The sequence below is a fragment of the Cervus elaphus genome, chromosome 28 (genome assembly GCF_910594005.1).
Source record: "Cervus elaphus chromosome 28, mCerEla1.1, whole genome shotgun sequence".
Classification (NCBI taxonomy): Eukaryota; Metazoa; Chordata; class Mammalia; order Artiodactyla; family Cervidae; genus Cervus; species Cervus elaphus.
Window position 1 is genome coordinate 36,698,602 of NC_057842.1, and position 24,566 is coordinate 36,723,167.

The following is a 24,566-nucleotide window of genomic DNA, read 5'->3' on the forward strand; positions in this document are numbered from 1 at the left end:
TTTTGAGTTGGTAATAAGTAGCTTTTATTATGTTGAGATATGTCCCCTCTATATCCACTTTATTAAAGAGTTTTAATCATGAGAGGATGCTGAATTTTATCAAATGCTTTTTCTGCAACTGTTAAGATGATCATGTGGTTTTTGTCTTTTGTTGATGTGGTATATCATATTGATTGTTTTACATATGTTGAACCATCCTTGTGACCCTAGAATGAATCCAACTTGGCTGAAGCATATGATCTTTCTTCTGTTGTTGGATTCGGTTTGCTAATATTTTGTTGAGAATTTTTGCATCTATATTTGTCAAAGATATTGTCTTAAAATTTTCATTTTTGGTAGTGTCTTTGTCTGTTTTGGGTATTGGGTGATGGTGGCTTCATAGGCCTGTGTGCTAATACTAAACTTAAGTCCTCTGTCCATTTACACAATTTTCTTGCTTTTCCACTTCATGTAACTTTATTAACGAATATACAGCTTTTCTTCTCTAATATCTTCTTTAAAAATATTGATGATTATTTTTCTGGCACTTTTTAGAAACAAATAATAATTTTAAAAGTTTAATTACAGTTCAACAGAAGATCATTCATTAGAAGCACTGACTGCTCTGTTAGTAAAGTGGGAGGAAACTTGGATATAAACTTGAATTTTCTCTTTTGACAAGATGGAAAAAACTGAAAGGTTAGGGTTCAGATTTCTTAGGTAGGTACTGATAAGAGGAGCACCAGAACTTCTGATGTGAATGAATTTCTTCTGCTCCTCAGTGGCTAAAAGAATGAAATTAACTTATTTGGAGGTTCTCATTTTTCATATTAACAATAGCAGTTTAGAAGTGTTAAAGATGTATTATTATTTGCCACTGACAAACATGCATAAGGAAAAATAGCTTTATTTTTAAAAGAAATCAAAGGTCTACATGAAAGTATACATGAAAACAGCATATTTCACTTGAGCCCTAAGCTTGATTGTGCATGCTCTTTATTATATTCCAATGAGATTTTGGAAGTCAATTTCAAAGACATTAACATTTATTAATAGATATTGAAGAAAGCTACTGGCTTTGAGAGAAAAAAATTCAGTAACTGTTTACCTACCCTGAGATATTCAATCCCACAATATACTTGGGATTATTTGAGCATTTAAAAATTTAACAAAATATTTATCTTTTCACTGCATCTATCAACATGTTAAACTCTTGGCTACAAACCAAGTAAAATGATGGTGACCAGTGTTTTCTGATTCTATCCATAATGGACAGAGTGAAATTACAGCATAAAGAGTAGCCAGGAATTTATACTGTAAACATTATCTGGGTTCAAACATCTTGCAACAAACCGCTACTAATATGACTACATGTAGCACATAGAACACAATAATCCTGGACTGCAGTACATCTATAAAACCTTTAAAAAATAATTCTTTTCAACCTCTTTTTTCATTATCACTGCCCCTTGCCCTAGAAGAAAAAATATATTTAATAAATTTAGCTTTAAATTACATTTCTCCCTAATGAGAGAAATACTAAGGAATAAGATTTTATTGTGTAGAGATATGGAGAACCATAATCCACTGCATTAAGATTTTTTTATACCAAGAACCAATTTTTGCCCCTCTGAGAATACATGACTTAAAGTGAATGAAAAGTGAAGTAGACACTAGGGAGGAAAATGAAGAAAACATTAGGGAGGGAAAAAAACAAACCCTAATGATTAATACTTATCACCCAGGTCCCATCATAGCTGCATGGTCTCAGAAGACATCATGTCTATCTCCTTGTTTTGGAAACCAGGAAAACAGCATAAAATCTGATAGTTTGGAATAATAATTTAATCTTACTAGACTTGGTGTTTTTAACTATAAATTGAAACAACAGGTGTAGATCAGTTATTCTCAATTTTAGCCACATTTTCCTGGGACATATTAAAGATTTCAGTGTTCATCTGTATCCCCAGACCAATTAAACCAATGCCTGGAGGTTATAGTCTAGCCAGTGGTTCTTAAACTTTAGTGTGAGTCATACTATAATTAAACACAGATTGCTGGGTCACAGTCCCAGATTTTCTGATTCTGTAGGTCTAGGATGGGGTGTGCAAATTTACATTTCTATCAAGTTTCATGTGCGGCTATGCTAGTGGTTTGGGGACCACACTTTGAGGGCCACAGGTCTAGGTAAATGTGTAAATATGCATGTGCACATTTATGTATGTATGTATATGTGTATATATAGCCCCAGGTAATTCTAATTTCAGAACTACTAGTATAGAAAATATTAATAAGATTCTTTTCAACTCTAAGATACTGAAATTTTAACATAATCAATGTTGTTGGGTATCAAGATAATCTCTATAGAAAGGAGACCTATGGAAAACATACCAATTTCTTGGTCACGTTTCATTAATAATTTTGTTTCTATAAAGCATTTTACAGTAGTTTTTGAAAATGAACATTTTTACAGTACATTTGCTGCATATATGGTTTTTCACTTCATTTTTTGGTAAAGATCATTTATTTGGCTGTCAGTTTTCCAGCATTTGATAAGACCAATGGAGGGTTTGGATAATAGCCTGCTGTTTTTGAATTATTTGAAGAGAACCTTGTAAATTTGTAGTCCAGGGGTAATTCTGAAAAGAAAAAAATAATTATTCTGCAGATCTCAGAAGGCCTTTGATAAATATAAACAAATCAATATTTGATAAGCTATTTATAATAAAACATTTTTTAGAGTTTCATAATTTTAATATTTCTTTTGTCACTAGGATAGGTTGCACCTGGAATGAACAGTGTAGATGGCTTTTCCTATACAATGTATAGTCATATTTAAGTCAAATTACATTTAGAGATATTGCAAATTATATTCAGAGCTCTAACCAGTGAATAAACTCCTTTACTGACTCTCTACACAAAAGTAAATACATAAAATAGGAATACTTCTCTGATTTGTTTTTTAAATTTAAATATCTCTAAGATTTTATCCAGAAAATTATGTAACTGGTAAATGAGAACTAATAATCTTCATGCATGTGTGCATGCTTAAGTCGCTTTAGTCATGTCTGACTGTATGTGACCCTATGGACCCTGCAGCCTGCCAGACCCCTCAGTCCATAGGATTCTCCCGGCAAGAATACTGGAGTGGGTTGCCAAGCTATCCTCCAGGGAATCTTCCCAATCCAGGGATCAAACCTGTGTCTCTTATGTCTCTTGCATTGGCAGGCAGGTTTTTTTTATCACTAGCTCCACTTGGGAAGGCAATAATCTTCATAGCCCTGAACAGTAAAAGATTTATGAACAATAATCTTTGAATGCTTAGCTAAATAATTCCAATATGCACAATATGGCAACTTTTTCCATATGATAAGCATCGCGCACACACACAGCCACAAGAGGAATGGGTGGAGAGAACATAAAATTCATACTTTCTCAATGGTAGGACATTGTGTCATTTTCATATAAATATCTCAAAAGCTAGCCTTCAGATATATTCTTCCTAAGTTTCTTCAAAGAACCATTACCAGAAATATTACAAGTGAAACATTAAGACCTATGTCATGTAATGATATTCATTCCACATGCAGATACTGGTTAGTAATCCTTATTTCACAAATTTTACAGGTAAAACATGATTTGGTAGTACTGAGTGTTCCGAAAATGATACTAAAATAAAAATTATATTTTAAATGCCAGTGAGAATCATTAAGACTCAAACAGTTAATCCTTATGAGGAAAAAACTAGTGCTGAAAACTGTGAAGAAGGAACACTGCCTTTCTGAGGTCAGAGAAAACTAAGATTACTATGAACAGAAAAACATTCAATATTTTTCAGTATTAGTGAATTTCACTGTTCTTCACTACAAGTTAGCTGGAGTGTATTTTCAGCCATTAAAAAGGCTCATTAAAAAGCACTGGAAATAATTGATAAAACTGAGTTTCAAAAATAGTGCACCTGAGGTTCTGGATTTCTCGTAAGCCACCAAAATGATACAGGCTAAGAACTGACCCAACAACCTCTTCCTCTGTCTTTCCTATACACTTCCTAAAGTAAAGGTAGCTATTATTAAAAGGTTAAAATGATTATGTTATCAAAACGCTTATAAAGCAAACATTGCAGTAATATATATTGCAAACTTTTATAACATCTATAAAAATTGCTTCTAAGAAAATTCTGAAAGAGAGGGGGATACCAGACCACCTGCCCTGCGTCTTGAGAAACCTATATGCAGGTCAGGAAGCAACAGTTAGAACTGGACATGGAACAACAGACTGGTTCCAAATAGGAAAAGGAGTACGTCAAGGCTGTCTATTGTCACCCTGCTTATTTAACTTATATGCAGAGTACATCATGAGAAATGATGGGCTGGAGGAAGCAAACGCTGGAATCAAGATTGCTGGGAGAAATATAAATAATCTCAGATATGCAGATGACACCACCCTTATGGCAGAGAGTGAAGAGGAACTAAAAAGCCTCTTGATGAAAGTGAAAGAGGAGGGTGAAAAAGTTGGCTTAAAGCTCAACATTTAGAAAACTAAGATCATGGCATCAGGTCCCATCACTTCATGGCAAATAGATGGGGAAACAGTGGAAACAGTGGATGACTTTTATTTTTTTGGGCTCCAAAATCACTGCAGATGGTGACTGCAGCCATGAAATTAAAAGATGCTTACTCCTTGGAAGGAAAGTTATGACCAACCTAGACAGCATATTAAAAAGCAGAGACATTACTTTGTCAACAAAGGTCCATCTCATCAAGGCTATGGTTTTTCTACTAATCATGTATAGATGGGAGAGTTGGACTATAAAGAAAGCTGAGCACTGAAGAATTGATGCTTTTGAATTGTGGTGTTGGAGAAGACTCTTGAGAGTCCCTTGGACTGCAAGGAGATCCTACCAGTCCATCCTAAAGGAGATGGGTCCTGGGTGTTCATTGGAAGGACTGATGTTGAAGCTGAAACTCCAATACTTTGGCCACCTGATGCAAACAGCTGACTCACTGGAAAAGACCCTGATGCTGGGAAAGATTGAGGGCAGGAGGAGAAGGGGAAGACAGAGGATGAGATGGTTGGATGGCATCACCGACTCAATGGAAATGGGTTTGGGTGGACTCCAGGAGTTGGTGATGGACAGGAAGGCCTGGCGTGCTGCGGTTCATGGGGTCACAAAAAGTCAGACATGACTGAGTGACTGAACTGACTGAAGCATTTAAATGTCAATGAGAGAATCACATCTAACAGAATATGGACGAATAAGGGAACTTTCCCTGGTGACTCAGATGGTAAAGAATTCGCCTGCAATGCAAGAAACCTTGGTTCGATCCCTGGGTCAGGAAGATCCCCTGGAGAAGGGACTAGCTACTCACTCCAGTATTTTTGCCTGGAGAATTCCATGGACGGAGAAGCCTGGTGGGCTTCAATCCATGGGGTCGCCAAGAGTCGGACACGACTAAGCATGCAAAGAAACATTACATGAATTCAGGAAGATTTCAAGCAACAATGGGGAGTATCAGGTTTTTCATTCCCTATCTCCTTTAAAACAGAAATTTTATTCTGTCTTCCAGGTAGCACAGGAAGCAGAAAGTCTGCTAAGGTTAAGAAACTGGGTATGGAATAGCCAAACTGAGGTCAGATGACTCTTCTGTTAAAAACAAGAATGTCCAGATTGGGGATTCACCAAGAGGGAGATATTTGCGTCTCAGAAAAATCACTGTTGGGTGCTGTTTGGAAGAAAAGAGAATGGTAGACAAAGAACCAAATTCTTGTTTACCACAGTAACTTTCTGTTAAACTGGGTACTGAATATACTATAATACCAACCACATTATCTAATAATTACATGAACTGAACCAAAATGAATATTTTTAAACAGTAAGTTCAGTGTAAAATAATGAAACACAGAAATACAACAACTCTTGTGATACTTTTTTTTAAAAGATATTGCCAGGATAACATTTATATAAAGATTTTAAAAGCCATGACCGTCATACTGTTTTTCTTTCAGCCATTTTTTTTTACTTGGAGGTAGATTACACAGTACTATCCAAATTTACTGAATATGTTACTGAAATAATTTCAAGTTCTGAGTGAGAGGATTTCCTTATGAGAATGTGATCATAAGCATTAAGTGCTAAGTTAAAGAGAAACTAATACTTTGCTTTTTGAGGAAATGTCTTAGACATCAAAATCAATACTGAATATAATATACCAACTCTCATTCTTTCTCCACAAAAAAAATTACTTGTTTAGCTTTGTTTGACTACTGGTGAGTACAACTAAGTATTTTCTCCTGAAAAAAGTTAGAAGACAAAGGCTCTGCCAAGTTCTTTTTCAGGGTGCTGAGGAGGAAAACTTTGGGGAAATGAAAATGGGAGACACACTAATGTTATTATTGCTTCTTTAAGGAGAAGTGATTACCCTAGAAGATAGGGGATTATTTTCCCATTTTTTTTGAGGAATATTTAAATCCTAGAATAATGGAGAGTCACTTTTCTTTAAGTCTCTTACTCTTTCAGAACCATATCCCATTGAACAGTTTTTAGAATAATTCAAGTACTTTAGAATAATTCACTGACTTCCATTATCACAAAATTCTACTCTCACTATAAATTTGAATCACTTTGAAGGAAAGAAAGTGAAATATAAAAACTGAAAATGACAGTATAATTCTGGGCCAGTCCCTCTCTTCATGTTACATGGTCCATTTCTTCAATAAGAAAATTGTATGTAAAAGAAAGAAACACATTCTTTAATTTTACATGTGTAAGCATGGAACAAAATGAAAAAAAAGTTTTTGAAACTAGTGAAAATGAGTATTTCAGCAAGTAAGATGTATTGACATACTGGATTTGGATACTGACGTAGAAGATGGACCTTTTGGAAGGCCACACATCTTAGTCATCACTATCATCCCACCAGTAAATATCAGATAAATATCTTGCTTTCCTTTCTGTCACATCTGTCCTGTGAGGGTGGTATATTCCCAGTTTAAGGAAGAAGAATCTGAGATTCAAGGAAAACCACATCTGAACTGGAGGGGATACCAACCAGAAGAACTGGATAAAATAAAAACATCAGAGTGAAGTCACTGGAGAACTGAAGAGACCACTAAGACCCAGGACACACAGTTCCTGGAAAGGAACAGCAGCAGTGAAGTGAGTCAACATCCTGCACCGCTTCTCCCTTCAGGCACCTGAATTCTGGGAGGAGGCGCCGCAGGGGCAGTTACCAGCAGCAGGAAACCAGAAGAGATTTTGGTAGTCTTGAGGGGCTACGGAGACAAAAAACTGAGGGCCTGGAGCCTGACAGAGAGGAAGGTGTGGAGAACTGAACTGTGGGCTCAAGCTGTCTTGCCAAACTCTGCAAGGAAACTTTAGGAAACTAAGCACGCAGAAACACACCCCTCTGTAATCTTGGTACTGAGTTTCTTGGTACTGAGAAAACAGGGAGGGATTAAGTTCTGACCCGAGAGAAGAGAGGGTGAATTTATCATTATGAAGAGAGGATGAAATTATTATGAAGTGATGCTCTTTCATGTTAATAATGGATTTTTTTTCCCCTTCACATTAACAGAGCTAACTCTTAATTTTCTTTTGGTTACATTAACATGGTACTGGAGAAGGGGGTGGCAGAGGAAGAGATGGTTAGATAGCAACACCCACTCCATGGACACGAATCTGAGCAAACTCCAGGAAATAGTGCAAGAGAGGGAGGTCTGGCACGCTGCAGTCTATGGGGTTGCAAAGAGTCAGACACATCTCAGTGACTGAACGACAACAAACATGGTATTGTCTGTTTCCATCTTTTGATATTCAAACTTTCTGCATCTTTTTCTCCCCATTTTTATTTTGAATTTTAAAATTATTTTATATAATTAGATTGGTATGTGTATCATTATAATTCTTTTCATAGTTCTTAATATCTTATTAGAGATTATGATACACATTTTTGGTTTAATAGCTCTCATCCATATATGTTAGAACACTTTAACTCCAGCCATTCTACTATGAGATTTATATGCCCTTGGTGTCATGTCTTAAAATCCTTTCCTTATTCAAACCTCATAGGATTAAAAAAAATTGTTTCTAACTGTAAATATTCACATATTTACAGTTCCAATTTATTCACATATCCTTTTGTTGCTATATATTCATTTATTCTTGTGTTTCCAGTCTTCCAATAGGGATCCTTCTTACTTTTGCATGAGCAACAATACCCTTTAGTATCTTCCACAGTGCAGGTCTTCTGGAGATACACTTTCTCCATTTCTGTCTATAAATACTTTTTTTATTATTTAACGATATTTTAATTTATTTATTTTTCATTTATTTTTATTAGTTGGAGGCTAATTACTTTACAATATTGTAGTGGTTTTTGCCATACATTGACATGAATCAGCCATGGATTTACATGTGTTCCCCATCCTGATCCCCCCTCCCACCTCCCTCCCCATCCCATCCCTCTGGGTCATCCCAGTGCACCAGCCCCGAGCACTTGTCTCATGCATCCAACCTGGACTGGCGACCTGTTTCACACTTGACAATATATATGTTTTGATGCTGTTCTCTCAGATCATCCCACCCTCACCTTCTCCCATTGAGTCCAAAAGTCTGTTCTACACATCTGTGTCTCTTCTTCTGTCTTGCATATAGGGTTATCAGTACCATCTTTCTAAATTCCATATATATGCGTTAGTATACTGTATTGGTGTTTATCTTTCTGGCTTACTTCACTCTGATATTTTTACTGGGTATAGAGTTCTATCAAGGGTGATAACCATTTTCTTCCAGCAATTTAAAGATATCACTCTACTGTCTTTTGGCTTTTGTTTCTCACTCTTTTGAAATCAATCTATCTTTATTCTCTGACTGCTTTTAGTATTTCTTAATTATTTGGTCTTTAGCAGTTAACTTCAGGATTTCCTTTTATTTATTGTGTTTCAGTTCTTTGGGCTTCTTGAACCTTTGGCTTATTTTTTTTTTTTCATCATTTTTGGAAAGTCTATAGCTACTGCTTTTGGCTTATTCTCTCATCACCTAAAATTCTAATGACAGGAATCTTACTCCTCATTCTATCTCCGGTGTCTCTGCTTGTATCTCCCATGCCTTTTCCTCTTCAGGATTTACTATGGGTATTTTTTTTTTTGGCTGATTTTCCAGGATACCAGTGTACTTTTCCTGTGGCTACTCTTCTGTTAAACCCATCCATTCAGTTCTTAATTTTGACTTTTTAATAAGAATTTCTATTTTTCCAAGTTTTAATATATCTACCAAATTTCTCATTCCTTTCTTTTCTATCTTGGAACTTGGTTACTTCTGTTAGTATAGTCTCACATCCTTGTAGACCTGGCCATTTTTTCATTATGTGCTGAACACTATATAAATTGTTTTTCTTAAATAATCTGAGTCCTAAAAGATGTTATCTGCCTCAAAAGAAGAATGATTTAAAGTTGCGCTTCAAAGAGTACATGAAAATGTAATGAGATGAAAGAAAATCTCAGTCACCAAAATCTCTATTAGAGAAAGCATTGTATTGGTCCTGGAGTAAGTGTCTGAATTAACCATTATTAGTCAAAGGTGAGGATCACCCACAGGGTGTAGATGCATGCTCAAGAAACAGGAATCACTTGCTAAGTTGTCCTGTATGACCGGGAAGTGATGGATTTAAAGTTCTCTTTGAAAAGAGAAGGAGAAAGAGATCAGAGAAGGAAAATCCCACAAATGGCAAGAAAAGGAAGAACTGAGAACCGATGTGTTGGATGGTTAAACCACAACCTAAAAGGCTTAAATATTACTTATATATATACATATATATATACATAAAGCTGAGCTTCAATTCCTGTGAAAGCCTACTTCTAATTCATCCTTCAGGGTCTCAAGATGGATTGAGAGAGTCCACCAGGTCTATCCCTCCTTTGGCAGGTCTTACCCTCCCCACTTTCTATCCCTGTACATTCATGAAACTACAAAAAAGCCATTTACTTCTTTGGGTGTCTTCTCTGGAGTTGGCAAAGAGGAGGAAAAGCAGGCCCCAAAGTCAGCATCGCCCAACTGGGCCTCCTTAGTATCCTGTCCTTGTAACTTTCCCCTAGCTTTATCCTATGACTCCAGGCTGATTAAAAAAAATTGTGCAGCATTTGCAGTTGGTTCCAGCAGACAGATAGGTCCTAATTACCTCAACTGCCGTATCCATATGCTATCCAAGAGAAACCTACAAATGTCATGGGAAAATTTTCTTCTTTTAAAGAAAAAAATTTCACTGTTTGCAGATGACATGACACTGTACATGGAAAACCCTAAAGATTGTATGAGAAAATTACTAGAGCTAATCGGTGAATTTAGCAAAGTTGCAGAAAACAAAATCAATACATAGAAATCACTTGCCTTTCTATATACTAACAATGAAAAAATCAAAGAGAAATTAAGGAATCAATCCCATTCACCACTGCAACAAAAAGAATCAAATATCTAGGAATAAACTTACCTAAGGAGACAAAAGAACTGTACACAGAAAACTATAAGACAATAATGAAAGAAATCAAAGATGACATAAACAGATGGAGAGATATTCCATGTTCCTAGGGAGGAAGAATCAATATTGTGAAAATGACTACACTACCAAATGCAATCTACAGATTCAATGCAATGCCTATCAAATTGCCAATGGCATTTTTCACAGAACTAGAACAAAAAATTTCACAATTCATATGGAAACACAAAAGACCTCGAATAGCCAAAGTCGTCTTGAGAAGCATGGAGCTGGAGAAATCAACCTTCCTGACTTCAGGTTATACTACAAAGCTGCAGTCATCAAGACAGTATGGTACTGGCACAAAAACAGAAATATAGACCAATGGAACAAGATAGAAAGCCCAGAAATAAATCCATGCACCTATGGGTACCTTATTTTTGACAAAGGAGGCGAGAATATAAGATGGGGCAAAGAAAGCCTCTTCAATAAATGGTGCTGGGAAAACTGGACAGCTACATGTAAAAGAATGAAATTAGAATACGTCCTAACACCATACACAAAGATAAACTCAAAAATGGATTAAAGACATAAATGTAAGACCAGAAACTATAAAACTCTTAGAGGAAAACATAGGCAGAACACTTGATGCCATAAATCAAAGCAAGATCCTCTATGACCCACCTCCTACAGTCATGGAAATAAAAACCAAAGTAAACAAGTAGGACCTGATTACACTTAAATGCTTTTGCACAGCAAAGAAAACTGTAAGCAAGGGGAAAAGAAAACCCCTGGAATGGGAGAAAATAACAGCAAATGAAACAACTGACAAAGAATTAACTTCCAAAATATACAAGCAGCTCATATAACTCAATACCAGAAAAACAAACACCCAATCAAAAAATGGGAAAAAGATCTAAACAGACATTTCTCCAAAGAAGACATACAGATGGCTAACAGACACATGAAAATATGCTCAACATCACTCATTGTTACAGAAACGCAAATCAAAACTACAATGAGATATCACCTCACACTAGTCAGAATGGCCATCATCAAAAAGTCTACACACAATAAATGCTGGAGAGGGTGTGGAGAAAAGGGAACGCTCTTGCACTGTTGGTGGGAATGTAAACTGATACAGCCACTATGGAAGATGGCATGGAGACTCCTTAAAAAACTAGGAATAAGACCAACATATGACCCAGCAATCCCACTCCTAGGCATATACTGAGGAAACCAAAATTGAAAAAGACACATGTATCCCATTGTTCATTGCAGCACTATTTACAATAGCTAGAACATGGAAGCAACCTAGATGTCCACTGACAGATGAATGGATAAAGAAGTTGTGGTCCATATACACAATGGAATATTACTCAGCCATAAAGAAACACATTTGAGTCAGTTCTAATGACGTGGATGAACCCAGAACCTATTACACAGAGTGAAGTAAGTCAGAAAGAGAAAGATAAATATCGTATTCTAAAGCATATACATGGAATCTAGAAAAATGGTACTGAAGAATTTGGAGAAAGAGACATAGAGAATAGATTTATAGACATGGGAAGAGGGGAGGAAAGGGTGAGACGTATGGAAAGAGTAACGTGGAAACTTACATTACCATACATAAAACAGACAGCCAACAGGAATTTGCTGTGTGGCTCAGGAAACAAACAGGGGCTCTGTATCAACCTAGAGGGGTGGGATGGGGAGGAGATGGGGGGGAGGTTCAAAAGGGAGGGGGATGTTTGTACACCTATGGCTGATTCATGTTGAGGTTTGACAGAAAACAACAAAATTCTGTGAAGCAATTATCCTTCAGTAAAAAAATAAATTAAAAAAAAAAAAAAAAAGAATTTCAGCACTTCAGGTCATTACTGTCCAGTAACAAGGTCTACCTCCTGGAAGGTCATTTTAAAACTCTTCCTAACTCGGTCCACAGTAACAGGTAAAGCTTCTTAAGTATTTTCCCTCTTACCTGCTATTGCTTCAATACTTGGAATTGCAATAGTGCTGTAAGCACTGATTCGCTTACAAGACCATGTATAAACCAAGGAATCTTCTGTATTTTCCAGTCCAGAAACTGAATCAATAAAAAAAGACCCCCATTTTTTAGATGATGTATTTAGAGGCTTTGCCTTTGATCCCTGAAACAAGAAACAGAATAATGAAACTGATTAATTAGCATTCAACCTCATTTTCCCCACAACTAAGTAAATCAAAATAGAACAACTCTGCAGAAATTTCAGTTGTTTAGCCAGACTATATAAAAAGTAAAACAAAGCTTAGTAGTCCTTTAAGGACTTCCCCAGGGGCTCAGCAGTGAAGAGTCCAGCTGCCAATGTGGGAGACACAGGTTCAATCCCTGGGTCAGGATGATCCCCTAAAGAAGGAAATGGTAACCCACTCCAGTACTCTTGCCTGGGAAATCCCAGGGACAGAAGCCTGGAGGACTACAGTCCATGAGGTTGCAAAAGAGTCAGACACAACTAAACAACAACAAAGTAGTCCTCTGAAGTACTCTCTTCTGGGAACGCCTTTCTCAGCCTTTGGGATCTGGTTTGGATGCCACCTAGGATGTTTCCCTTGACTTTCTCACTTAGGTGAGATTAGGTCTCCTTCTCCATTTTCTCACACTCTTGAGTTTATTCTAATACAGTACTTTTCAAACCATCTTGAAATTATCATACTATTTACTTTTTGCCCTGGACAGATTATGAACTATGTAAGGTTAAGAACTATCTCATATATTAGTGTATCACTAGGGCCTAGTGCCTAGGACATAGCAGGCACAGAAAAAATGTAGACTAAATAAAAGGCTCATTCAAGAAATACTTCTCAGTGTTTTATAGGTGTAGTATAAAATTAAGAATTAAAAAAAAATCCCATCACACCCATATAATTTGAATTATAAAATCTGTCATCCTTTCCGGATGAAAAATTTGTTTTAGAGCATCAGAGAGTTCCAACTATGCCTTTAGATTCATGATTCTCCGTGCTGGAACTCAATTTGTGAAGCAAGATGAAAATACATGTTTTTTCAGATGATGCTGTTTAGATGGTGTTTAGAAATCCCTTTAGCAAGAATCTATTTGGATTTCATCAAAGATACTAAGAGCAGTATGGAATACAAATATCTATGCTTCTGTGTATACATTTAAGGTGTACTTAAATATAATTTCTTAAGGTGTAAAGAGAAGCTTATAGTGTAACTTTTCTTTATTTGGTTCACTTTCTTTATCTAATGAGTCTAAGAAGAGATGACTCTCATTGCACAGACTATATGCAGATAATGGTTCTGCCAACACTGAGTGGTAATCTAGGCTGCACGTTATTCCTCTGAAAAGAGGAAAGCAGACTTGTCTACCCTTTGTGGGTCAATGTATTAATACAGATAATAGGCAGATAGTATGGAGACTTCTTAAATACATCGCCTCTGGTCCACCCCTAACACACTCTCTCCTGTTATTAACATTTTGTATTAATTAGTGTGTTATGTCTGTTACAACTGTGCTCCATTTATTCATCCCCTTCCCCTCTGAGCCCTGGGGCATTCACTGGTCTCTTCCCTGTCCCTATAGTTCTGTCTTTTCCAGAATGGCATACAGTGGCATACAGGATGCAGCCTTTTCAGACCAGCTTCTTTCACCTTAACGTGCAGTTTAGGTTCCTCCATGTTTTTCCATGGCTTGATCGTTTCTATTGTTATTTTTTGATTTGATCTTTGGTTTCTGACTTTTTAGATTCTTCCCCTGGAATGAATTTAGAAGAATGCGTAGTGCATTTTATTTTCTGATCTTTTTTTTTTTTCCTGCTTATTTTTGCTTTTATACACTACTTTCCCTTTCTAGATTGATGACATACTTTACTTTTCTTTCCCTCAAAGTTCATTGGGAGGAGTAAGTTTACTTTTCTTTCCCTCAAAGTTCATTGGGAGGAGTAAGTTTAAGGGAGCTACCAATTTCGGAAGTTAGACCCATGAAAACAGAGCACAAGGGCTTTCATGGCTAAGCCAAAGAGACAGAGTGTACTACAGTGGGTCAGGATCTAGCTGCCTCGTCATCAGCCAAAGCACAGCCATGGTGCCACAGCTCTGGATGAAAGCACGAAGCCCAGACAGACAGATGGTCAACAGCATTATCTCAGCATCATTTAAAAGCTATCCACAAAATCAACTGCAGAGTTTCGAGGGCATGAAGATCACAGTTAAGTGCCAACAGACTTCATCGCTCATGGCTGAAACAAGCACCTTCTAAGATACGATACAAACATAAAGGTCTTTCTTTCAAGGAAAAAACTAAAGGAGACTCTTACCTCATATTTTCCTTTTTTCTCTTCAGGTTCTGATTCCTCAGGCTTCCTGTCTTTGTCTCCTCGGAGCTCTTCGAGGATAAGGACTGTCTCCCAATTACTATAATGACAGGCTGGGAAAATATCTGAATGCATGCTGTCACCAAAGTAAACAACCTATAAGTCAGACAGCAAATTTTGTCTGAGACATGAGGATTGTGAAGGGGAGTGGTGTTCATTTTACAAAAGGCACAAGAAAATTCCTTAACAGCTATCAGAGTAAGTCATGTAAAAGTTACATAAACATCTTAAATTTCCTTGGGTAACTTCACAAGTGACCATTGACGTGTTCCATTTGATTCATAGGGTGTCAGGTTTAAGAAGTTACACAATTCATTTGCATGCAGAAGAACAGCAGAAGATAAGTGAACTTAATTCAAATTTCTGAAATGAAAATGAAAGAACCCAAATGTTTACAGTTAAACCTGCCCCTGGCATTGAAGAGCTGGTGACATACTGGAGACAGCCTGTTATAGAGGATTAGATTAGCAAGAACACTCACAACAGAACCAATTTACCAAAGTTTATGGGCCCCACCCACACCTGCTGAAACAGAGTCTCTGAGAGTGGGTGGGGCGGGACAGGTGGGCTCCAGGAAACTTCCTAGGTTTTCTGAGGCAAAGCCCCACTGATCTAGTCCACACCTCTTAACTAACAGATGAGGAAACTAGGTTAAGAGCATACGAGCTAGAACCTCCAAGTCAGGAGACCCTAGGGGGCTGGCTCACTGTGGGAGCCAGTGGATCAGGGCTCAGCGATGGACTGACCCATCCTTCTCATGGGGATCGTGGCAAACATTTTTTAGAAGAAAGTGTCCTGCTATTAAAAATATACCAATGTCCAACATCAACAATATGACAGAATGTTAAAAGCTAATGCGTCTTTAGTCTGTAGTATAATCAGTTATTGCTGGTTTCACATATAAAAAGTTCCTTGATGGGTAGTTAGCAGGATAACATTCCTCAGGTAACCCACACACTATTCTAGGTCTGTGTTCCTGCTTGGAATATTTGCTTTTCTTTGTTAGAGATAAAAATGTACATCAAAGGAAAGACTTATTTAAGCAGAAGAGGTAGGCAAGGAGGTTGGCAGATAGTTATGCGGAATGCATTTAGAGTTACGGCTTTAGTCGACAAAGGTTTCTCTCTCCATGTGGGCCACAAGGACTCTACCTCAATGAGAAAATACCTTGGGTTCAGGTTTGCCAGTCATTTTCTTCAGAAGTTCATAAAGGTGGACAGCATTCCCTTGGGAGTACCAGCCAGGTTTATCCAGAGAAGGCAGTGCCTCCCGCTCCTCGTCATTCTCTGAGAACACAGGTTAACAATCATACACGTTCTCATCAAGTGATAGCACTCAGTTGGACAGACCACACTTTGTGTGGCTGAAGGACATGCATAAGAAGGAACCACTGGGGATGGCAGCTACCATTCAGTCATCACCTATACATCACGAGCACTTCGTTGACATAAAGACATTATTTTTTTTTTAATTTTTAAAAATTTTTTAAGAGCAGTTTTGTTCACACAAAACTGTGAGGAAGGTACAGACATATCCCATATATCCTCTGCCCTCACAAAGGCACAGCCTCTCCCATTACTGGTGATAATAAAATAGTCCAACATATAATAATGTAAGATGAATTTCTACATAACCTCAGTTATTTTGAACAAGGAATTCTAAAATCACAATTACAGATAATTAAAGCCACATCACAGCTAAAGGTCAAAAGATATCCAGGCCTATTTGGCTGACATTTCGGCAGCCATTTTTAAATTCTTTTATACAATCAAATGAAAATCCTACTATTCTCTAAAGAGTAGGCCAAAAACTGAGAGGCAGGAAGGCCAGGGGTCTCCAAACAGAGGAAATAGGCTGCAAGTATCAGACATTTTTCTCTCTCTTAAGCGGCAGGAGGAAACAAACCAGCGATATTTTTTTCCTTCTCTATACAAATTTAAAAGGAGGTTTCTCTTAAAATGCTGTGTTGCCATGACACCTGGTTTCACCTGAAGCTAACTATTCTCAAACCTTGAGTTAACCTATACATTTTTTCTTATGGAAATGTTTGTCTTAAGCTATGTTAATGTACCCCAGACTCTGTCTTCAAGTTCCGCCAAATGGCTCAGAACCTACTTGACAAACCAGTATGTTATACTCAGATATTGTTCCCCTAATCTATGTAAACAAAACTATTTGTATAGTAATCTGCCCTTCTACAAGATTCAAGTCAATCGTTTCATGGCCTGGGATGAATTATCTGGTGCCATTCTGAGTTTTAAGACATTCCTTTCTTTCATTAACAGATTGTGAGTGATTATATAACATCCAGCTGAAGACTAGCAGGGGGGCACTCTTTCTGCCCGCTTCTGATGCCTATGTCAGAAGCTTTCTCTATCTCCTTTATACTTTAATAAAACTTTATTACACAAAAGCTCTGAGCGATCCAGCCTCGTCTCTGACCCCGGATTGAATTCGTCTCCTCTGGAGGCCAAGAATCCCAGCATCTTATTGTTTAGCAACAACCTTTCAAAACTAGCCATGTTTAGCCTAACATTAAGGGTCTAACAATGTATGGCAAAAACCACTACAATACTGTAAAGTAATTAGCCTCCAACTAATAAAAATAAATGAAAAAAAAAAAAAAAGTCTACGAAGACAGCATATTCCTGGAGAAACATGGTGAAAACCAATTATTTCTCATGTCTGTCTGTCTTTACTTAGTACAGAATGTCTTCCCAAGTAAATAATGTGGGTTTGACGGCAACTGGAAAATGATTAACTTACACAATTATTTTTGAAAGCAAACCTACATTTGATATTTAGAGGCTCCCTGTGCAGGAAACATTGGGAAGGGAAGCTTTCTATTGCTTAATAAAAAAATATAAATCTACAGAATCATCATTTCTCAGATACTGGGATTCAGTTATTAACAAAAAAGAGAAAATTTCGTCTTTATACAAAAACCAAAACAAAAAACTCACTTCACACAGATATAACCCTTCCCTTCCCCATTTTCAGCCCCCAGACTGGAAGCTGCTCGGTAGGGTCCTATCCATGCAGGGCAATGTGGAGGGCTTAGAACCTCCGTAACTGGGAAGCTATGGGACTGAGAAAACTATTAAGTCCAGCAGCAGACAGCCAAGGTGGTGTATGAAAGCATCAGATCTGAAGAGGTATACACTCCAAGGGAACAACTCAAGGAAGTTTCAAGCACCATCTTTATAAACCCAAATACAACACTTAAGCATTTCTTCTCCTGGTCTATGGGAAGCAACACCTCCCTTTCTGGGTCTCCATGACAACGGCTGACATCAGTCCCTTGCAGCTGCCTCCCTGTGGGCCCCCCCTTTATTCTGTGTCACCAGGCAGTTACTGCCACCCTGACAGGCGACACGGCCTGTAATCCCATCCCAGGCATTCACCAACTTGCTTATGTGTTTGTGTTTGTATCCTCATGAGGGGAAAGGACACTTATCATCTCTTTAATTCCCTTCGTTGCATCTAACATGAAATTCTGCACATGGCTGTCAGCCAACAGGTTATTAAGTCAATGAATAAATCTTAAACAGGAGAGGAAAGACACAAACTGTTAACTCACCAAGTGTCCGGAAAGGCCTCTGACTTGGTAAATGAGAGAAGAAACCAGGCTTCAGTGCATTTGTAATCACAATGTCAAAAAGATCTTCAAAATCATTCCTAAAAAGCAATGATACTTTTCATTAGTTTATTTTAAGGAACTAGAAAAGGTCCATAAAAAACAGAACTTAATCTTTGCCTATTTGACCACAGCATCATTTCTTATTTTTTGATTAAGAAAAAAATAAGAAAGGAAATAGAAGGTGGTCGAGCACTAATTATCCAGACACCACCCTGAAGTATACACATAAGGGGAAAAAAAGCACATTAATTCACTAACTCTAGGTGCTAAGCTGACTTTCTCATTATGGCAACAGTTATAAATTCAACAGTTCTAACGTCTAAGTAGTCACACACTGTTTTCAAGTTTAGGGCCTGAACTTTGTTTGAATTTATTAGCACCAAGAGTTATTAATAATTTTGTGTATCTCATGGGTCTTACAGAAAGCCAGCATTGTATTGAGTCAGGAGACATCTTTCAGAGTGTTAAAAAATCAAGGTAGCCTTATAATATGGTTATTTTTAGATAATAATAAATATGTTATTTTAGTCTGTATTTAATACTATATAAGGATTATTTGAGACAGTAAAGGGAAGATAATTCTTGTTCCTGACAGACTCACTATTACACTGGGGAGATAATATTTAGCCAACACTTTAGAATCCTTTTATAACAGCAGAACTGTGCTACAGAGGAATTCAGATATGAAGAAAAATTCTGGTAACCTACACTAACGAAAAAAAATATTCCCGAGTGTTTACTCTGAAGCATGGTCCCGGTACCAGGACATGAATGTCTCTTATAATAAAAGGCATTTACTTCCCAAGGCATCTGGGACTGCAGCCTTAATTCATTCAAGGATCCCATCCCTTAATAAGAAAGCAGAAAACCACCAACAGACTGTAACTGTACCACAGGTGCTGAAAAACATGGGAATCAGGAAACTAAACCAGTCTGCAAGGGGTCAGTTTGGAGGCTAAATTTTGCTTCATACTTACAGCAGTTCAGTACAGTGTCTGATAAAATTTGAGGAAACATCAGGGCAAATCTAATAGCCCATTTCAGAATCTAGGTCTGACCATGCATATTCCCCATAAGGATGCCATAAAAAAGTATTAATGCTTGCTAAAATTTATCAACTACTCCGCCTAATACTTTAACCTGTATTATGCTATTTAAATTTCCCCAACACCTATGAGGCATTGCTGTTGTTCAGTAGCTAAGCCATATCCAACTCTCTGTGACCCCATGGACTACAGCATGCCAGACTTCCTTGTTCTTCACTATCTCCTGGAGTTTGCTCACTGTCCCACATTTTAAGATGATGAAATGAAGGTTTAGAGAGGTTACAGAACCTACCCCAGGTCACAGAGTAAGTTGCAAGGCAGGGCTTGCGCCCACATCTGCCTTGAGTCTACATATTTATACTGTCTCGATGTTCATGGATGTCAACCCCACCTGGATGGGTCAATGGTGAAGTGCCTGGCTCCAGAGGAAAACGGCTGCAGAGGGGCTGTACTCCAGGTGATGTCAGGGAGCATAATCTATAACTCAGTGTTCCTCAAGAATCACCCAGAGCTGAGACACCAGAGACATGGAGGACTGCTTGAAGGATTTGTGGTCTGTCCACAATATTTTTCAGAAAATCTAAAGTCCACCAGCTATGAGCATGCTGGGCCTGGCAATACTGCTTTGCTAAAATGTACTTGGGGTATCTTGCTGTCAGCAGATGTTGAGGGCTGTTATGAGAAACAACCACGTGTCACTCAGTATTATTTAATATAATGACATGGTCATGGTTGAACACTTTTAAAAGAGCACTGGTCTAATCTGTTATCAGACCACTCACCACTTACCCAAGGATATATTCGCAGAGGAGTCTACAGTAATCACTGTGAGAACTGGTAATTAACATAAGGATTTTGCCAGCATTCTTTAGCTGTCGAAGCCACTTTTTTACTGATTCTGGACAAGTGTGTAAATATTTGCCTGGATCTCTTTTTATTTCTGGAAAATATATTCCACAGTTTTCTGAAAAATAAAAATATCACAGAGATTAAATTTTTTTTGATTCAGTGTATTCTCAAATAAGTTCTTCTCTCTCAAATTATAAAATTAAAAGGATAAAAACTGTTCAAACAATCTAGCAACAAAGCCATTACTAACTGCTTCTTAAGAATACTTATTGTTCTTTACTTAAAAACATGATGACTGAAAATGTCAGTTGAAAACATTTTCTGGTTGTTTGACAAGTGTTAAAATAGATAACATAATAAACAAAATATATCAGCACTTTCAAATCAGAGAAAAACTTACTGTAGCTGAAATGTCAATAAATATTCTTTCAATCATTCAACAAATACTTGCTGAATTCAGATAACAAATACATTTTCAGATAATGCAGCAGGAACACATCTTTGGCATGAAGCAGTGGAGAAAGGAGCCGGGTTCTGTTTCAGATGGAATTGAGACTAGATGTCCTGGGTCTGTTGCAGCCCTTGGGAGGCGCTGTGATATTAAATGAAAAACAAGCCAGAAAAGGCAGGAAGGCAGCGCGATCGACAGACAAAGTTGAAGAACCTGAGTCACGGAGCTGGCCCAGCTCTGTTCCTCCGGGTCTATAAAGAGTCCAGGGGGTGGCCCGAGGCCGCTGGTGCCAACGTTTCCAGAAGTCCTGGTCAGATGCACCCAGTGTTTGACACGGAGCCCTAAAAGTTATGTGTGCTTTAGGCAGAAAACTGCAGATTTGGTTGAAATGCGATTAGATTCATACAGCACTTTAGAGATACAGCTTTTGGGGCATGATAGCACTGGTAAGCACATAAAGAGAACCTGAGTTCTTACTTTCCTTAACTGCTACAGAAAAGACACGTGCATAAACAAAACAAGAAGTGAAAGAGCTTGTGCGGAATGATAAAATTCTGCAACAGATATAGTCTATGTATCTGTAATTCTGTTCAGTGTCATGCACTTAAAATGAGAGAAGTGAAAAGTTTTACTTCAAGAATGTTAAGACAAGAAAGAAGAATCTCTGGGGGGGGGGGGGGGCGGACAACAAAAACAGAAATGGCACCAAATACTGTAATCTGACTGCCCAAATCCACTCTCCCTCTTCTTTGCTGGAGGGCACTCTAATCGTGTTGGCGGTTTCATCCTCCTGAGGGGCTGCTCAGAGAGGGTGGGTCTCTACCAGTCCAACCGAACAGGGTAATTCCTTCCCATGTCATGTGAAACAACCCAATTTAGCAACAGCTTAACCATTAAAGATATCTATTATTTGCAGCCTACAACATCTTTCTTCAGAAAGTAACACAATGTAAGAGTTATTCATAATCAGACCAAAGTATTACTTAACAAAAGAATGTTGTAAAATGAGAAAAACAGACGTCAGAGTGCCAGAACAACAAAAACAAGCTTCATGCCTCATATTCTGCCCTACAGAGAACATGTGTTCTTGGATCTCTTAATATCCCAGAAGCTATGTAATGGCCCTTGAAAAAATTAAAATATATCTTCTGTTTTTCAGGAATGAGAAGGTACTAGTAAGAAAGGAAAAATAATATATTTAAATAGCTAAAAACAGAATAGTTTGATGAGTAATGATCAAAGCAATAGCAGAAGCTGTGTTTCTCCCAGAATTTATCTGAGGCAGTCATATGTAAGATTACTTCATCCAGAAAAACAAAGGCTTTTGTAGTAATATTATGTGCTGGATAACAAAAGATTTGTAGTATATAATGCTGAAGATACTTAAGCATCTGTATTCAGAAACAACTGCTGAGAAAAGGCTATTTTTTTCTTAGCTTACGTGTGCTCACCACACGAGTGTGGTCAAAATGCCACCTAGTGGTCAAAATGTAAATTACTGTTAAAAATCTGTTATATTTCCAAATGAATTAAAAAAAATAAAACATATACATTTAAACAGAGCATTTTGAAATTCCTGCCTAGATTAACATTAGTTTTCCTTAGTAAGCCTAATCTAAAAGAGTGCAAACATAATAGTTTAGCTGGAGAAAACTGCTCCCCGAGGAAATAATGGAGATGTTCTTGCTTTGTTCACAAGCCAGAGAGAAATGAACAAACTAAAAAAGACAAATCCTGTACAAATGGATATTTTATGGTAGACTATGGGTTGCTCTTCATCTAAAAGGTCACTAACCGTGGTTGGGGAAAATATTTTTCATCCTTGTAACCTCAAATCATTAATGATTCCCTTAAGGGAATAGGAGGTATATTAATATAAATACACACTGATCTTTTAAAGTTTATTTTTACTGATGTGACTATCACATAACACTGTGTTAAGTTTAAGGTGTACAATGTGTTGATCTGACATTTATACACTGCAGGAGATTATTACTGTATTTAACTAATACCTCTATCATGTTGCACAATCATTTCTTTTTCTTTTTTCATGGTGAGAACAATTAAGGTCTAGTCTCTGAGCAATTTTGAAGCTTATAATTTAGTACTGTTGTCCATAATACATACCCATTATTTTTACTGAAACAGTCAAGCTATTAAACCAGAGGAACTTATGTTAAACATATTATGCTGGAATAATAACTGCCTATTAAATTATTATTATTTCCCTAAAGGCAGGGAGTCTGACTTTCAGTTTGACATTAAGCAATCATTCAATAAATGAATACTTAAATAAGTGGAGGGGCAGACACAGGAACATTTATGTTTATTTAAAGTCAAAGTACTAAATGATTTGTAACATATAACCTATTATTCATGTCCTATTAATGTCATCCTATCTAAAGTACCTTCCTTTCTATACCCCTATTGATAAAAATAATCATGTTTATTTTATTTTCATAGTGAGAGATTTACACTGACTAGACAAGACAGGGAATCGAGACTGAGACCTAAGGTGGAAAGAAAGGAATGGTCTTGTTTGTTCTTCACTCACAAAGCAGCCTGTGTTTTCACTTAACCTCAAAAGAATTCTATTCCACTGCCATTTTATATAACTCATTTTCCTGGCCTTTCCACTCCTCTTCTATCCTTAGATGCTGATATTTTCTGTATCCAGAGGGAATTAAAAGTAAAAATTTTAAAAAGCTAGTTCTGAAGAATAAAGGTTTCACTCTCCTATATTAAAAATTCAGTATTAATGCAGTCATGGGAATAACAGCAAAGTGTTGTGACAGTCCTTCGGGCAGAGAAAATGACCTGCATGTAACCACTGTAATTCAGGATTGAGGGACCTCTCGTGGTAAAAAAAAATAAGTACAACTTGAATATTAAAAATGCTTTTTTAGTTTAATAGACAATTGTGCCACATCACGATTTCTATCATCATGGAATAAGTAAGCATTTTCCTTGTTAACTATATTGCCAGTGTTAGTGTGACGTGTGGTTCGTGTTCTCAAAGCTGCCGTGCGGGAGGATCAGAGATTCTGGAATGCTATCAGCTCCACCATCAGCCTCCAATTAAGGTCTGTTATCGTTTCCATTGCAGAACATAATTTGGGAGAGACTGAAATATTTACAACCTTTGTAGGTTATAGAAGAGCAGGCCAGTGAACAGCTAAAATGTTCAGCCATGAACTGTTTAAATATATTCGCAGTAAGGGATGATTCAATTTTCTGAAATACACATATACTATATAAATTTCTTTTGGCCAAGAGATACTGAAATAGTTTTTGAAGGATGAATGAGATAAACAATAGATTAAAAAATGTTCTAATTTTTTTTTTGTTTATAGAAGGCAAAAGATGAAACTAAAATTTAATATTAAAACAGATTTTCTGTTTATGGTCCCTATATGGGCCCTAAATGTTTTGCTTTTAATATTTGTAAATAAAGACATCTAGAATATCTAGATTGAGTATCTATGTACTAAACATAATGCTTGGAAAAGGACAACAGGAATTGAGAAATGAAGGGTAAATGTATTGAAAAACATAATCTAAAATTTACATGAACAATTTTTGACTTCTATCTCTGTATCTGTGTCTTACCCCAAAGATGCTGATTTAATTGGTCTGGAGTCGTGACACTGATATTTTTTTTAAAAGCTCCCCAAGTAATTTCAATGTACAAGTAGGATTAAGAATTATGGCTCTAAACAGAAGAACTAGAACTTTTGCTATTATTATCTGTATATTCT

General features: G+C 37.0%; 1 protein-coding gene across 2 annotated transcripts in view; it reads right to left on the bottom strand.

The window, feature by feature from the left end:
- Nucleotides 1-870: 870 nt before the first annotated feature.
- Nucleotides 871-24,566, bottom strand: part of NT5DC1 (5'-nucleotidase domain containing 1) — a 118,296-nt gene continuing 94,600 nt past the window's right edge. For both annotated transcript variants that reach the window (XM_043889920.1, XM_043889919.1), the window contains exons 7-12: nt 20,298-20,472; nt 18,403-18,500; nt 15,990-16,108; nt 14,766-14,918; nt 12,430-12,598; nt 871-2,618 (exon numbers count right to left, since the gene is read on the bottom strand). In XM_043889920.1, the coding sequence (XP_043745855.1) occupies nt 2,503-2,618; nt 12,430-12,598; nt 14,766-14,918; nt 15,990-16,108; nt 18,403-18,500; nt 20,298-20,472 (830 nt within the window). In that variant the 3' untranslated portion in view covers nt 871-2,502. The remainder of the gene's footprint in view (nt 2,619-12,429; nt 12,599-14,765; nt 14,919-15,989; nt 16,109-18,402; nt 18,501-20,297; nt 20,473-24,566) is intronic.